Consider the following 17,930-nt stretch of genomic DNA (forward strand, 5'->3'; position numbering starts at 1 on the left):
ACGAAAACGCGGAGAGAACGAGAGAACGAGATGAGAGAACCGGCCACGCGCCAGGTCTGATTCGTTTGTGAAATGATTCATGACGTCAGGAGTCTGAAGAATTAGTAATCACAGCGTGCGCATGTTCACAAGAGCAAACAATAACTGATCAAATAAAATAGGGTAACATGAAAAGTATCTATACCTGAAAATGTCAACTGTTAAGTAGTGGTTTAAATTTGCTTTTTCACATTCACATACACAAATTTGGAAATAAAAAACTAAAAAAAAAAACCGTATGAATTAAAAATAACAGGGAAAGTAACTACAAATGTAAACACACCATTTTTGGGTTAATTAATGTACATCATTTGTTTCTCTTCATACTGAATCGCAGTAGTAGTATTAAATTTTTGTCTTTTTTTCTCTAAATGTGTTGGTCTACATGTAAACATTTTACTGTCACTAGAGTGTAAATAGCCTATATATTAATATTTGTAACTTAAAAAGTAATAAAATATAAATAATCTTGTTTCATATACGCAACTGTGATTATCTGGCTACGGAAAGCAATGTTCAAATACAAAAACACGTACCTAATACTCTAAAGGATTAACGAGTTACGACACCTGATAAAAGAGCCAGATCCCATACACAGAAAAGAACGAATTGACCGAGATGAACGAATCGTTCTGAACGAATCATTTCACGGAACTGATCCAAAAGAACCGATTCGGTCAAAAGAACCGTTCTGCCCATCACTAAAGTCTAGTGATCAAGGTAAACATATGCAAGTTCATCATAAAAAAACAAACGACAAAATTTCTTAGAATCTCTGGTACGTCAGTCGAAGTAAACACGTGCTAGATAATACAACAACAAAACAGCAAATAAAAGAACGTACACAGCTGCAGTTCTTATCAACTTCGGCAACTTAGAAAGTACTGCTTAATGATTTATAATGCCGTATTGTTGTCATTAAATAAGGTGAGTGTGACGCTATATACGTAGAGTGTATTATTGTATAGCAAACAAGGTAAACCAACCAAAATCAAGCAATTTCAACGTTTTAAGGAGTTTGTCATTAATTCAAGTGACGTTATAAAGAGTTTACACTGTATTCGCTTTTGTAGTAAGCACTAGTAGCCTTCTTCTAGTAAATTATCAGTCTCTAATCAGTTTATTTACTTCTGGATGCTGGATCTTCAAACGTAGGATAACAATTGTCATCTGTGGTATTCCGAAGTGTAGTTTGAAATCAGGTAGATGATGATTACTTCTTAATTCCTTATAATGTCTGTAGAATTCTCATATTCTTGAAGTATTAATAATAATTTCTCAAATTATAGTAGAGTTGATCTGTATTTTGACGATTATCGAAATAAATATGAAGCTTGTATTCACAAACACTCAATTAGACATTTGGTAAAACATGCTGATTGGTGGTTACATATAATTGAATTTATAGACAAACATATCATCCAAAGAAAAAAAATAATGCCAAGAAAGAAACACATACACTTATAATACAGATATAATGTATGTTCAAAATGTCGTTGGCGAAAATTGTCATTCTTATTCTTTGCTATGAAGGCTAGACGTTTACCTTCATAACGTAATGTTGACTAATGTAACTTCTTGTGTAGATTATTGAAATTATGAAATTTTTTATTATTGTATCACTTAGATGCTTTGCTACACTTTCATGTATTCAACGTAATTTTTTACTGTAATATTTTGTTAACCCTCTTCAATGTATAAGTCAATAATTGTTTTCAAAGAATTTTGCAGCTTTCATGTTTTGTGCTTTGGTAAATATTTTGGCTGTAAAACAGTAATTTTGTAATGTTTTAAAGTTGAAAAGATTAATTCATAACTCTAACTAAAAAAAATAAAGAATAACGAATATTGATTCGCAAAATTTGATTTTGTGTATATTTTCAAATTTTGCTATTGCTAACTGTAACATATTCCCTTACAGCTCTGCTCCCGTAGGAGAATCGGGCCACGCCCTTGTCATCGTCAAAGCACATGTTCATGTTTGACTTCTACCAGAAGCCAGTTCAGGCCCTAGTTGACTTCAGTCCACCCATAAAAACAGCAAAACAATGGCACAGAAACTTATCACTTTCTTTAAGTATTATTTAATAAATGATAAATATTTGTATTAAGTATTTGTAATTAGATTCCTTATTCTCTATCTGTACCTGGGAATGCAATCGTTAAACACGAGAATATAAATTATTGTTTAGGTTAACACTATAGCTAACACTAGTACTTCATGCTAATACAGTAATACGTAATACTAGTAAAAAACAATTAAATTTAACATTTAAATAAAACAGGCAAGCAGGTTTGTCCAGCAACTGCCAATGTCTCATATCTGGTGCCAAACTGCAATTAAGTGCTTAGAGGAGAAACAATATAGACATTAATAATGCAAAAACTGAAGGAACCAAAACATGTAAAACTTTAATAAGATGTTTATTATTAAGCAATTTATTATTATGTGCAATATTGTCTCAAATAGTAGATCAGCCTATATCATGGACTCTGAGTCATGGCGTGATAGCTTCCACCTAACAGCAACAGGAACGTGCCACCGTGTCCACGCAGCACTTGTTCAGCACCGCACTAGGCACAAGGGAAGTGAGTACTACAACACCAGGCACGTACCTCGAGAAGGACCCAGCACCCCAGGACTTGCCAGGCTTACGATGGTGTAGAACTCCTGCAGGTGGTTCTGGATGGGCGTCCCCGTCAGCAGCACACGACGTGCACACCCCAGCTCGGACAGCAGCTGGTACAACACCGGTCGCCTCCGAGTCACCCTCCCTTCTCCACGCAGCCTCACAGCAGTGCCACCATCACTCCCTCATTCCTCAGTCCATGCTCTCATTCCGACTGGCTCTAACACAGCACACAACACTCATGACTAGAGTCCCGTAAAAATGGTTTTATTTTTCCTTAAATTTCGTTTTGAAAAAATCAAATTTCGGTTTTATTTCGCTGTTTTGGTTTTTCATGTTTACTTTAACTTTTGAGAATGGTTTTATGACCTACAAGTTTTGCTTGGCTAAATAATAGTGGCACGGCGTATACTCGTATACTGCACTCTAAAGTCAACACTATTGGCAAATAAAAATTGTAGGCTTGAAACAGCTCGGCACGGCCCGGTGCCGCCTAGCGCGCTGCCTCGGCACGGCCCGGTGCCGCCTAGCGCGCTGCCTCGGCACGGCCCGGTGTCGCCTAGCGCGCTGCCTCGGCACGGCATGTCTCAACTTAGTATTCTTTTAATATTTCTTGCTGCTGTTCTTTGTCCCGTTGACGCCGTATTCACTTGCTCTGCGGTCGTATTGCATTTGCTGAGAAGTGTAGTTACGGCAGTTAAAGGTCACTGATTTTGCTTATCAATCGGCGTAGTGCCATGTGTTCATGTTTATGAGTAGTAGAGGTGTAAAAGTAACGAAAAAAAGTGTACCCGTATGTATTCGTTACTATAACAATTAGTACTCGTTACTATCGTGTCGCTACGTTACTCGTTACTTCTGATACCGCATAACATGCAATGTTATTTTGCAGCAACGAATCGAGTCGTATTGCGTACGCGTACAGTATGACGTCACGTAAATAATAATAAATAGAATATAAACAATTAACAATATTTGATAATTAACAGTTTTTGTTAACCAAGAAACAATTAAATCTCATTAGAGCGGTTTTATTATCTCTTTTAAGATAAAAACAACAAAAAAAGTGAAAATACGCGATAATAAATAACAAAAACATACATATTTCTAATTTGTAAAAAATACTTTCTTATAAACAGTAAAAAACTTGGACGACAAATTTCCATATTATACTTAATAAACAAACATCGTTCTTTGTAACGTAAATTCATCGAATATGCGCGCGCATGCGTAAAGCATACGAAAAATGCGAGTAACGAAATCCAGCCGTGTGTAACGTTTCGTTACTCGATACTAGATGGCGCACCCGTTACTCAGTCAGTACCGAATACATACGGTTTGCTACACCTACAGCTCTAACGAGTAGGTTGCCAAGCCAGTCAAACGTAGTTGAAAGCATGAGGTTGTTAACTGTTCAACATGAAAGGAAGAATTAAAATTTTATATTTCTCTACAAGATTAATGTGTAAATACAGCGGGTTGAAAATCATGGCAGCTATATTGTGTTGAAAACATCGCCGGTATTTTTTATTAACTTTGTGTTGATGCTCAGGTACATTTTTCTCTTTTTAATTAGTTTATGATTGCAATTACTGCTTTCGTTTCAAATTGTAATGATTACGTGACGGGAATACTGTAAATCATTATTTACTTTCATTACTACAAAGCGGCCATGTTGAAACTTAGAAAAATGGCGATGTGCCGTCAACGTCGTGTTTACTTGTTTTTCGCGATGTCTTGCATGGGTGGTCTAATTCATTATTATCAGTTTTATTTCTCGATGCTGTGCGATTTCGGTGTTTTGTCGCGAATTAAGGTAAATTGCGGTGTTATTTCGCGATATCGCGATTCGCGAAATTTCCGTGTCTCTACTCATGACATTAGCAACACATCTGCCTGCTTGTTGTTCGTGCAACTAGGTACTCACGACGGACGCCTTGACGGAGTCGTTCTTGAGGCGGTGGGCTTCGTCGCAGATCAGCAGATCGAACTGAATGCCACAAACCTGCTCGAAGCTGCGCACGAACCTCTCGTACGAGATGATCATGACAGGCCAGTGAGACAGGCTGGCAAACTCTTCCACCTTGTGGCTCTGCAGCATGAGGGAACAAGGGAGGTTGCAGCCGTGCCACGCACTGCAAGGACTTAACATGGCTCAATTACTAAGCGCAAATAGAACACCTAGATTGTAGGTCAACATGATCAATAAACATACATGATTACATTAAGCCTTGATCGTAGTACAATCGCCAATATAAAACTATCGCATGCTTATTACTGTAACATCTGTTTATTATTATTACTTATTTATTATTTAAAACAAAACAGTATGCATGGTGGATAAAAATATTACTATTATTAAAAAATAAGAGGTTGAGAGGGTGTTTACAATCCAACATTAAGATTAATTAGTTTCGTTTTGAAACTACATACTTGAGGAAAGATTTAATTTATATGTATTATCAAGTTATAAAATAACAAAATATATATTGAGATTCTTTCTTTACTGTCAACACATTTGAAAATTCAACACATATTTATAAAGTTATAATTGCTTCAAAAAGTTATTTAAAATAAATAAAATATATCAATAGGAACTCTTACATGAGAATTTAAGTTTAGTTAGCATTTTACATTTTATATAGTTGCTTTCAAATATGTAAGTCCTATCGAATAAATTAATGAAGGTAGAACACCATCCGACGAAGAACACTGGAAATTGTAGATGCTATTTCTGAGCCCACACTCATGAACTCACTCACGAACCCACTGCATCACAAGAGTAATCCAGTGGTTAGACAAAAACACAAAACAGACATGTAATATTCAAATCTGTCATGAACTAAAGGAGGATAGGTATTCAAATAAAATTTAAGGATTCCACTTCCCAATTAGTATGTGGGCTCGAATTATAGTCCACAAGACATAGGAAGCAGACTGAGATGCAGCATAGGAACACACAAAGTAAACTTCTTGTGCGGAGCACATCTTACACGCGAGGCGACAAAAATAAACCAGCCGATCTGAAGTTGAAGGATGATGTATTTTGGAAAAGATTCCCGAAGCTAAGTGACTATGTACATTGTATTCAAGCAAATTGTTCCGTGAATCGCCGAACACTCGAAACACCAACGAGCAGAGATGCAACTGGCCGCAGCGAGTAATAAGCAGTTCTATCGGTGTCTTGGCGGGAGCCAGAAGGCCTGCCCATGGACGAGTCCTTCCGCTGGAGGGCAGAAGTAGTCCAGAACATAATGCAGTTCAAAATCTGAAGTTTTAAGCTGACAAGGAAGGGGAGGGAACGTTTGGTAGAAATAAAAAATTGAAAATCGAGTGAAGCAATACTTGTACTTAAGCAGTGACGCTGCAGAATTGCAGATAAGGATTTAGACAAGGGGAGCGCTGGGAAAGATTGGATTGGGCTGAGTATAAACTGTGTTTGCAATAAGTTAGTGGGAAAGAATATGTGATACTGTGCCAGGAGAACTGCAGGAAGTAGGAATGCAGCAAACTGACAAATAGGGAAACAAGGCTACAACTTGCAAGGGTGCCTTAGTGAAGAATGCAACTTTCAGGCTGAAAATATTGAAATGAGAAAAGTTAAATACCAAAAAATTAAAATTCACAAAAAAAAAATTACAAATTAAATAAGTTATTTCCATTAAAAATTTTATAAATTTTTAAGTGCCATAAAATTATATAACGCAACAGTGTATAAATGTTCAATGACTTTCTGCAACAATACTTTTTCAAGAGTTTTAATAATGCCTAAATATAACAACTAAAAATATTTATAGTGCAATCCAAGCTGAAATTGGTGTAATGTTTTCTGTTAGTAAAAACAGTACTGAAATAAAGCATCCCTCTGGAACAATAAAACAGAGTAAAACCACTCTTGTGTCTGCAGTATAGAAGCTAGGCATAAGGCAACACCTGGTCAACAGCGAAGGCCAGGGGTCGGGGCTGCGGCAGCCAGCGCTGGAACTCGCGCTGCCAGTTGGTGACGAGGCTGCTGGGCGTCACCACCAGCACGCGACGCACCTCGGCGTGCCCGTACGGCCCCTGCCTCAACAGCGTCCTGCAACCACCGCGGTCGCTCGGCTGCACAGCGTTACTTACTTCACATGTACGCTTGAATTATAACCTCCTGCCCAACCCATGTCTAAATAAAACAGACTAAATAGCTAAGCAGAACATAAACCAAGTTTTAAGAAAAATGTTACCTTTTGAAATGCAATGTCATTGCATTCAATTTTTAATATATTACTAACTGAAAATCTGCTGGTAATGAAAAAAAAATGTTTGGTTCAATAAACAACTTTAATTAAGATAAGTTTTTATATCCATGATGATTGCAATAACTTAAAAAATGTCAGTCAAGGTGGCATAGTCTGAACAAGGACACAGTTACGTTCCGGTCATGACTCATCAGCACGATCGTGTAACGTGGGTCTGGTGAATTATTTAGGTCCCCTCTCTCTCACCCACAGGCTGTTGGTGCTGCACACATGCATCACACCTAACAGCCACCCTGGTAGCAGCTGGTGTCAGCAACGTGAGCACTGCGCTCTCACCAGGTCAGGGCGATGGCCTGCAGAGTCTTGCCCAGCCCCATCTCGTCTGCCAGCACGGCGCCGTGGTGGCACGGCCGCCTCATGCCCGTCACGCACTCGTACAGGAACAGGACACCTTCACGCTGGTGTGGTCGCAGTGCTGCACACAGTCGCCGGTCCACGCTCACTGTAGCCACCGGTGCCCGCGTCACATTGAAGCGCCACTGCAACACGGCGCCGCATCACTGGCAAGCACAGTGACTACACCTGCAGTTTGATGCCACACACCTCTTATTTATTACACTTTAAATAACACGTCAGTGCGGTTCTACATCTAGACGCTACTTGTTAGTGGGTTTACAATCACCCAAGTTTACAAGAGAATACCTGTATTGTTATAATAACTGTTAATTTGTAACACAGCATCTCTGTGCCTTACAAAATACCCACTATCATGTTACTGTGAGTTCCTGTCTCGAACTACATCATCACCACTCCGTACCCAACTCTGTGGCTGCCCATTGTATCGTGTTCAACTGCTGCCTCACTTGAAATGCAGCTACACTAATTGATTGAAAAAATTACACAGCAACATTATTTCTGTCATACATGCCTATCTCTTTTGACTAATACCATCATATCATTTGTCATCTATTTACATCTATTTCTATTTTGTTTTTTCACAAGAATAACTATTCCTGATTTTGCTTCATCAACTCCTCTCATCTCAGCTCGAAACAGTAATTAAGTCTATGATTAGTTCTCAACAATTTTTTTTTTTTCATTCGTATGAACACTGTCACCAGATTCTCCATTTCCTTAGTTATTTCATTAATTTTTCAACACGTACCTCAAAGGCTACATTCCATGTCCCACGAACCATAGTCCTCCTTCTGACTAGGCAAATCTGTGACATTTCCCCTTTCAGTTTAAAACACTGTGTGCTCTGCTTTCACACGGCAAGTTACATCCGTCACCACCGGCCCAGAGGTTGGCAGTGCTGTGCGACTGCCTCTCCCTAAGTGTCTGGCTCAGGGGCCTACCAGTGGCCATCTAGATGAAGACCCCTAGAGGCTGCTCAATCCACAGTCTGATACCAGCTGTCTTGAAAGGGCTTGTTCATTAGTACCAGAGGATCTATTACAGTGCCGTTCCCTCATTTCAAGCATGTGACCACTACTGCCACAAAATGAAGAAAATAAAGATTACAAACTTAACAGTGCACCACAAGAGTGTAGATAATATGTGAAACTTGCTGGCTACTGTATTTATTCCTCTGTATCTGTCCTTGAACCATCGACATGTGGCAAATAACTACCACAAATTACATTACAAATTCATTACAAATATTGTAAATATTCCTATAGATTCTCACTGATGAAAATCAAACAATAAAAGCACCAAAAAAAACATACACAAACAAAATCAAAATTCTTTGTATATTGCTTCTATAAATGAACTAATTGTAACTCAGTTCATTTAAACTGGATTTTTTTTAAATTATGAACTAATCATAAGTGCAACATTACAACTTGCACACGTCCTATCTCATTGTAAGATGAAGTCAAAGTTGGTTTCTGAGGCAGTAAGCTATAACTACGGACAAGCTTATATGGTGAATAACGGTAAAACTGAAGTAACACTGAAAAGTATTTTATAACACCGCATAACACTGAAATACAAGTTAATACACCAGATAGCACCGAAATGAAAATTATATCATATAATTAAGTAGAATTTAACCAAAACTTATTCAAATCATAAAAAAAGTAATCTTTTAATGTTTGATATTCAAAGACTTTAGTTATATCTGGGTAAAAAATTGTATCCAAAAGCATGGATTAGAAAAAATAAATTTAATTTGTTTTATTGTGCATCTCTTATTGAATCACTTTTAAACCACAAATTCTTCATAATTTATTTTTATAGTTCTGAATGAATCTGTTTTAGACCAATTTAACAAAAATTATTTTATTGTAAAAATGTAGCATATAAATTTTACCACTATTTGGCGGAGTATGTACTATAACAGCTTATATAAAAATAAAAACAACAACACCAAAATCCTGTTTTTTAAAAACTAAATTGGACTAAAAAAAACCCATTAAATCTTGTCTTTAGCTTTAACTAACTGCTTTCTGACCACTCAGCCAATTCTGACTCATACTACTTGCACCTGAGTGTGCCTACATCAGCAGCGATTGGTGCTTCAGCCATTAGGTGCCGGCCAGGTGTGAGAAGCCAGTGTGCGAGAGGCTGGCCCAATTAAACACACCTGTTCAGTACAGCGGACTAATGCACGGGGTTCATTAGCCCCAGGCTGACAGTCTCTCCCAGGAGTGCCTGGATGGCAATGGGAACATCATTCAGTCCACTATGAGTCTACACCTGCACGTTTCTAGCTTACCCTATGACTTAATTCTCGGAGCCTCTCCGTGTGTTGTCGATGTAAGCCACAGTGTGTTTTATTTTGCCCCAGGTCTAAATCCACTCAATTAGAATAGCATTTTTACATGTTCAGTTTTCTTTGCGCCAGACTTGAAAAAAGATTCTTACTACCCCAGAACAAGTTAATTACTGAATATCCTGACAGCACAACAAAATAATTACACCTTCGTTGCCACACTCTGACAAGTTGCAGATCTTCGACACGTAACCGATCCCAGCACATGCCCAACAAGCAGGTCGAGACCACCGCAAAAAACCAAACAGTAACCAGGGGAAACGAGACGAGACGGGACGAAACAAGGCCTCGCCTAGCTCACGCCACAGAGCAGTGGATAGCACACATCATGTCAAAGACTGGGTTGTCAAGCAACAAGGCGAGCGAGGTGTGGGGTACAGAGAGAAGGGGAGGCAAGGATATTGAAACACGAGACAAAGGCCACTACAAGTACTTTACAGTATCGCGGAGCTGATAGCTCAAAGTGATAAGGGGAGAAGACAGACAGCGTGTTGCTAAAAGGCTGGCCGGTCCCACCGAGTGTCCCAGCTCCTGCCCCAAGCCACCGGCTCCATGGTCCCCTACTTGTGTCACTGAGTGCAGCACGCATCCCACAAGCCACACACACTCCATGAAAAATGTAATTTCCTTTTGCTCCATGTTTTTCCCAACCACACCTCATGTTCCTGACCTGTACTGTACTTAGGTAGTTTGATACAAGTATTTATACCTTACAGCTCCTTGCCTTTATTGACACACTTCAGTTAAAATAATAAACTCTATGTTACCTGAATCCTTTACAAAAAATGACATTAGCATGATTGTGGTTTATTACATAAGAATTTTGCACAGGTTTGAAGAGCTCACAGCTGCTCTCGTCTTGCATGACAAGTTGTCTTATGTGACAGTACCTATGTCACTATCGCATGGAGTCCCCACACCAGCCCGGTACCTATACTGCTGTTGTACAGACGATAAAGGAGAAGAGCTAGCTTGAGCCAGTTGTTTAACCTTGTGTCCACTCTCAACCTCCGTGTGTTGGTTCAGTATCTGTCTCGCTTTATGGCAATGTCCTGTCTATGTGCTGCGAGTTGAAGAGCAAGATGGTTAGAAATGATCCCTCTCCTGTTTATGAAACTTCTGTCGACAAATCCGTCCTGTATATCACGACTTTAGTCCTAGATTATACAAAAATGAACAAAAGAGACAAAAACATTCATTCTTATAGTTTCTCTATATTATTTTAGTTTAAATGCTATGCTCTTGAAATTAATTTTTCAAATGAAATCGTTTGGGGTGAATGTTATCAAAGAACGAGGTTTCAACCCAACTTTTAGGGTAAATTCTTTCTCGATTGCATCACACATCATGTACACAAACACATCACACAACGTTTCACCAAGGCTCATAAATCAAGTATTTGTTTTATATTTTACATTTTCGTCACCAAGAATTGCAACGACCAGATTAAAAACACCAACAAATGATTATCAAAAAAATTAATTTTGTATTATTTAATTTAATTCAATATTTTACTAAAATTTTGTTTTCATTCAAAAAATTTAATAAAAGATTTGGTTAGTTCAATCCCTTCTCGACATAGTGCCTGAATATATAGAATGAAATAGGCATTGCAACGCATGCCAGTCAATAGCTAACATAACAAGGTAGTTATGTTAGTCATGTTTAGTGTACTTTAATTGCTCTGAATTTCAAAAAATCGGGGGAAAATGACATTTCTCCTGAGGGGTTGAATGTTGAAGAACCCGAATGGTTCTGAAACACTCCAAATCGAAAGATAATCAATTTTTGACATTTTCAAAATTTTGTGGTTTTGACCCACTCTATATATTTGTATATTTATTTATATACAACAATCTCCATGAAAATTAGTATACATAAATATTTTAACACGAAGAATATTTTCACTATATCCATTTTGTTATAACTCTTCACTAGATGGCGCTGCAACGCATCAAATTCTAAACCGTTCAACTGATCACCATGGGTAAACAGAAAAAATACGTCATAGACCTAAATAAATATGTACATATATGTTTTCTTTCATAGGTCATAGACATACAAACAGCAATTGTGTGTCATTTCTCTATATCCACCACACTGTCATATAGCAATATCCATTTTGCTTTAACTCGCAGACAAAATATCACCCTATGTTCAGACCGGGCAACGCCAGGTACTGCAGCTAGTTATATAAATAAAATTACGATATATATGTATTCATTCTGAAAACTTAGTTTGAAATAACCATTTAAAGGGTAGAATATTAAAACAATTCAGTACCTGTACTTACCTAAATATTATTTTTTACCAAAATTGTGGAAACTTTAAGTGGGGGTCGCATTGGGAAAAGCTAAATTGAAAAACTACAGCCTCTTAAATGTGTCACTTATTCCTCTTTAAACCACTGTTAATTACTGCATCCAATAAGATGAAAAAATTCATGCTGTCTGTAAACTGCATCACTTATGCCACTTTAGTCTGGGGCTTTCTGAATCTCTGCACAGGCATGACAGATGAGAGAGGCAGGATGAAGGAGAGGGTGCTAATGGAGTTTGTCACTGGGTACCTTCCACTTCTATTCACTGTGGCTGCTGGGGAATGCATCACCTCTCTGCCCCTCTTACACCCACCCATTTTAAACTACAGTCATGAAACACAATTTTGTTTTCTGACTGCAGCTTGGTGTTTCAAACGAGATCATGTAAATCACTCTACTGATAAAAGTATCTAGAAAAGTTCTAGTAAATATGAAATAAATCTTACAATATAAATATTTTTCAAAAGTTATGTACCTGTTGTGATTTCAAATCCATAAAGTCTTTTATCATAAACTTATAATCAAATAGTCTGAGGTTATATTACATTCAGAGGCACATTATTTTCGGGCAAATATAGTATTTTTCATTTCTTATACATTATTTTATTTTGTACCCTTGACACTTTTACATTCCAGGATGGCACGGCCTAGCAAACTAGAATAGTAACAAGACACTTTAATCACTGAAAATATAATTTTTACATATAATGATTTTGAAGTTAATCGTTGTGTGTTTAATTCATCTTTTTGCCAAAATTGAGGATTAACAATTTTCCTAGAGTTTTTTTTCTGCTAGAGTTTTTTTATAAAAGATTTGTGGACAGTCTGTTTTATTGTGATTTTTTCCAAAATAACAGATGGATCACAACTTACGTATGTCCAGGAGATTTTCTGCAAATTTTCATTGTAGCTCATAGCTCAATTAAAAATAAAAAAAATCCCTTAGTTAAGTTCTTAACTAAAGTAATAACCCTCAAATATGTCCTGGGAGGGACAGTCACCCTGGGGCGATGCCGATGTCTGGGATTGATTATCTAGTTTCAAAATGTCCGAAAACAAAGAAAGTTTCTCTTCCGCCTGGCCTCAATCAACAGACGTGAAATTATCTATTCGTTAAATATCAAATCATTTTTGTGTGCTGCCGGCGACGTGACCGAACACAACAACTACTGAACAACGAAGTTGTTTTCGCTTACAAAGGTGAAAACAAAGGGAAGGCAACCCCGTGTGCCAACCGACCAATTAAAAAAACAGAACCAGAAACATAACCATATAGGAAATAATATGTTGCTAGAATTTTTTTCTGAAAGTCTTGAAAAGCATATCACCCCACCTCAAGGTTCATTCTGATTGGCTAGCGAGGTAGCGCTCAGCAAAGGTTCTAGTACATTGCTGCGCAGCCGTGCACCTACGCGCTGGATTTTCCCAACAACACACTAACTTGAGGCGTGAAAAATAAACTGGCGACCCCCATGTCTTTCTTTTTAAACCTTCTCGAGTGTTACGCCTCACCAACCAGAATATGCTTTATAATAGTACAAACATAATAGACATATGAATTTTAACTGACCAAACAAATTAGAGTGATAAAATAATATTAAAAAATATAGTCATCTTTAAGTAAATGTAAAACCTAACCAAAATTAGGCACAAACAAAATATCTTAAATGCCTACGCATAGTAGAAAAAACATGAGTATGAATTAATTATGAAACCATCAGAAAAATAAAATATTCTCAGTTAATGGTAAACAGTAGCAGGGGGCAGGAATTATGCTATGCTACAAGTACAACACTTACATTTGATTCGAGGGGTATATTCAAAGTACTCTCTGGGATTTGAATTTAAGATTCAGATTTGCGAAAATTGGGATTCGATCCATCACTAGTTTGCTCAAATTTATACACTTTCTGGTACAGAAGTATATGTAATTACCAGATTTTTAACATACTTAAAAACCTATAGTTTCACGGATATTTAGCTACGACTTAGCCGCAAGTAAGAAAATGTCTTGTCCTCAAGCTAACATACTGTATTTACCCGCATATGGATCACATATTTGATGCCAATTTTTAGTGTAAAAAACTTTATTGCGACCCAAGTGTGAATTTTGGGGTATAAAAAAGATAATATTGAACTCTGTGGTTGAATATGTGCGTAAATAACTAACATATGTTTTAATAAATATAACTCCATGAGTAAGTATCAATTGTTTAATCAAAATATCTTAGCAGTCGCATGAAGTTCCGTGAACAGTGCAGTTATTGTACGTGTGCCGTGTCTGCCGCCCGACCAATTACGGCGCCGGTAATTGACGCGTCTACTGCACTACGAGGGCGAGGGGAAAATTTAAAAATAAACCAGCCAGAGAGAGGGGTGGACAAGTGTGTGGGCGCACATGTGTGCACATGCGTGGGAGCATGTGGCAGTGTTGACGGTTCTTCCTCCCTCTTTTCTTTGTAAATGTCCCGTGAACTGGCACCCACACAAGTGTTCATGCCACCCACTGTGCCCAATCATTATTGTTTTTGAATAAGATTTCCCAAGCTTTCAACTGAACATACCGTGACAAAAATGCAGCCATGGCTGGTGTTTATAAGAGCCTTTTATATTCCTCTAGCCTCATGGTACTCTGCAACTGCTAGTTTTGATAGACAAAAATTAGCTTACCGCCTCTTGTCTCTCCACCGCAAAGGGATGGGTAAAAAAATAAAATACAATGGAAGAAAGGGAAACAAGGATATAAAAAAAGCAGTCTTCTCCTTTGTCTTGTTAGGAAGTGCGGAAATAGGATGAGTCGTAAAAATAGGTTTAGAAGGGGGGAGTGGCCGTCTCATACCCTCCCGTAGTAAACAGACAAAGAAGAGCCAAGGGTCAACGCCAGTGTCATATTTCTTACATGCCAATAAGGTGAGAAAAAGTATACTTCATTTGCAACTCTAGTGAAGATATATACGTATATGGTGCTGCGACCTATCGGCGATGAAAATGTTTAAGATTTATTTTGCCCAAAATTAAGGGTGCGACCCAGACCTATACAAAGGGACAACCCTTCTGCAGGTAAATAGAGTAAATTATTTGCAATGCATCAAGTTTTGGTAATAAAAACTTTGTTTACATTCACAAAATAGTTTTTATTTAGAAAAAATTGTAAACATACATTCTTTATTCAGAAAAAAACTTAATGGATTAAATTTGTTGATTTTCTCAGTCTATTTCCTCACACTTTGCATTTTTTCTCATTTTATTTTACATTTATTTCCCACAATTATTGACTCTGAATGGTTAATTTATAAATAAACCTTTCACAAGTATGTGCCATGGATTTAAAAAGTAAAACTATAGTTTTAAACTACAATAAGGAAAAAGAATGTTTATACAGTTTATTGCACCAAATGTAGTTCAGTTTACACATTTCCACACATAACAAAACATGCGGCAGTGCATGATCTGCCATGCTAGCGCAGCACGGTGGCACGGTTGCACGGTGGCTAGTTGCCCACCTGGTGCTCCTGGGATGGCAGCGGCATGACAAGCGGCTCAGGTACAGCCGGCCGCGCCCTCTTGGCACTCGGGGGACCGTTACTCTCCGGGGCCTGCTCGGGACGGTGGCGGGGCGACTCCGGGCGCCCAGAGCCCATTTCGTCCACCAGCTGCAAGCAAGAACTTACTAACTTAGAAGTCAGAGCTTATTAAAAATTATTTACTTACTTACCTCTATGATTAGTTTAAAATGAAACTGTTATAACTGTCTACGTATTTTGTGTCTGCTGCTTGTGTTGCAACTTTCTAGTCGAAGACTACATTTAAGTTTTGGGCAGAGTTCAAGTATCAGGTCAAGTTGATGTTTCAGGCCAGTTTTTAACTCTAGCATCCGTTCCTGTTGGGGCCAATTTTGCATTAGAGCTACATCTAAACTATATTCACTCCAGAGAAATGTCTCCCAGTCATCTCCACCCCTGTCAACTGCAATCAGCCAATCACGGATCATCTGCTTTCATCCTGCTGTATATCACCTGTCTGCTATGCCTGAAGCTGTCGTGTCACCCTTGTAGGAACTGAGACTTCATCAAGTTTGCATTCTGTTCTCATCTCCTTTGTATTAGGAATTTTAAATTTAATGTATTAAAATTTCAATTAATGTTAAATGGTGAATAGTGATGAAAGCTATATAACAGAGAAATTGAAGTCAATACACCACCAAACACCGAAATCCATGTCAAACACTGCGTAACAGGGAAATGCAAGGCAAAACATGAAATAAAGCAAAAATTGCCTCAATTACCTTTGTTTCTATTAAAATATAGAATTATTTCCATGTATCTTTAGTTTAGGCTTTCATTCAAAAACCTATAATATTTATAATATTATGTCCTAAGTAAAAATATTTATTTATTTTATATTTACAGTTTTTTTCATAGTACATAAAAGGAGTCTATAGACTTGAATAAAGACATACAAAAAACTATCACAAGTAAATGTGTAAGTATAATGAGTTTGGGCTTTTAACTTTGCATATTAAATTTTTTGATTAATATTAATAATAAAAATTTGGCTTGGACATTACAGTTTAATGATATGATTAATTGTACTTATAATTTTCATATTTATAACTTTCTCAAAAACTAAGGAGAACTTATTGAATGTTGCAGTTGTTTAACTGTCATCAATACATATATATATGTATAGTTGTTTTATGTACACATTTTTAGTATCCTACCATGAAATGTTGAAGAACTGATCAACTTATTTGGGTTTGATTTATGTACTTATTATTAGCTTACATAATATCTTAATATGTTTTAATTTTTAATGACGATAAAGATGAAAAATGTTATTTGTTTTTTTAACACCATAAAATCTTGCTCTATTTATTACTAACAATGTTGATTTCATTCTAACACATTTATTCTAGTGAAATGGACAATACATTAGTTAATTTTTTTTAATGAGAATGTAATAGAAGTGAATCCAAGTTTTTAAAATTGGATATCAAATAATAACATAAATGTAAAATTTATACTTTTTAACCATTCTGCTTTAAAACATGACTTTTTCTAATTTTTCAGAAAATAGATGACTAAAATTTAATTATTTAATAACTGAATAGCAAAATTTGTTGTTTACCATCCAGCTATATTTTGTCTGAATAACACAATATCAGTAAACTGTTACGAAGGAATTCGTTAAGCTGATTATTTCTAACAAAAGGTCACATCTATAAGTTATTGTTAGTGACAAGATTTTATGGTTTTATTTCAAGGACAGTTTCATTTTTAAAAATTGAGATTTCTGTGTTATTGTGTTTAATTAAAAAAACGTGTATTATTCAACAAATTTGAAACTAAAATAATTCTAAATACTTAATTCACCAAAATGGTTTAGTTTTGATTGACATTTGATGCCCTTATAAAGTAGAATCATTAGTAATAACTAATAAGCATGTCTACGATAGAACTACTCAGAAAAATTAAAATAAATTTAGAAGTTTCATTTGTTTGGAACATGTGCCATCATTAATGTAGAAATATGTTACTACTATAAGAAATGTAGAGTAAAAAAATTTAATAATTTTTTTCCATCTATTAGGTCTTACATTTTGGTACAAAATACAGTAAAACTCCGTTAAGATGTTCCTGCATAATACGTTTGCATTAATAGATGCTTCCTGCATATAACGTTCAGCATTTGTGGGAAGAAAAAAAAATAACAATTTTTATCTTTAAACTTTTAAACTCTATTTTTAATTTTCAAAAATTAACTTCTTTCCAAATGATTAAAAATAATTTTAACTTGCACAAGACCGTCGAAACCTTTGCAGATGCCGCATGCCGATCATCTGCTTGCATTGAGACGTTGTTCCATCTGCACACCATTTCCTCCATTCAAGGCAGAACATCTCACGAAAGAGAAACGCGCACGGC

General features: G+C 36.7%; 1 protein-coding gene across 19 annotated transcripts in view; it reads right to left on the reverse strand.

The window, feature by feature from the left end:
• LOC134538962 (DNA repair and recombination protein RAD54B-like) overlaps positions 1-17,930 on the reverse strand; it is a 78,135-nt gene that overhangs the window by 40,387 nt on the left and 19,818 nt on the right. For all 19 annotated transcript variants that reach the window (XM_063380646.1, XM_063380690.1, XM_063380604.1 and 16 more), the window contains 5 exons: positions 15,510-15,659; positions 7,244-7,446; positions 6,603-6,747; positions 4,597-4,761; positions 2,656-2,779 (listed from right to left, as the gene is read on the reverse strand). In XM_063380646.1, coding sequence (XP_063236716.1) covers positions 2,656-2,779; positions 4,597-4,761; positions 6,603-6,747; positions 7,244-7,446; positions 15,510-15,659 — 787 coding nt within the window. The remainder of the gene's footprint in view (positions 1-2,655; positions 2,780-4,596; positions 4,762-6,602; positions 6,748-7,243; positions 7,447-15,509; positions 15,660-17,930) is intronic.

Source organism: Bacillus rossius, chromosome 1, assembly GCF_032445375.1.
Source record: "Bacillus rossius redtenbacheri isolate Brsri chromosome 1, Brsri_v3, whole genome shotgun sequence".
Taxonomy (NCBI): domain Eukaryota; kingdom Metazoa; phylum Arthropoda; class Insecta; order Phasmatodea; family Bacillidae; genus Bacillus; species Bacillus rossius.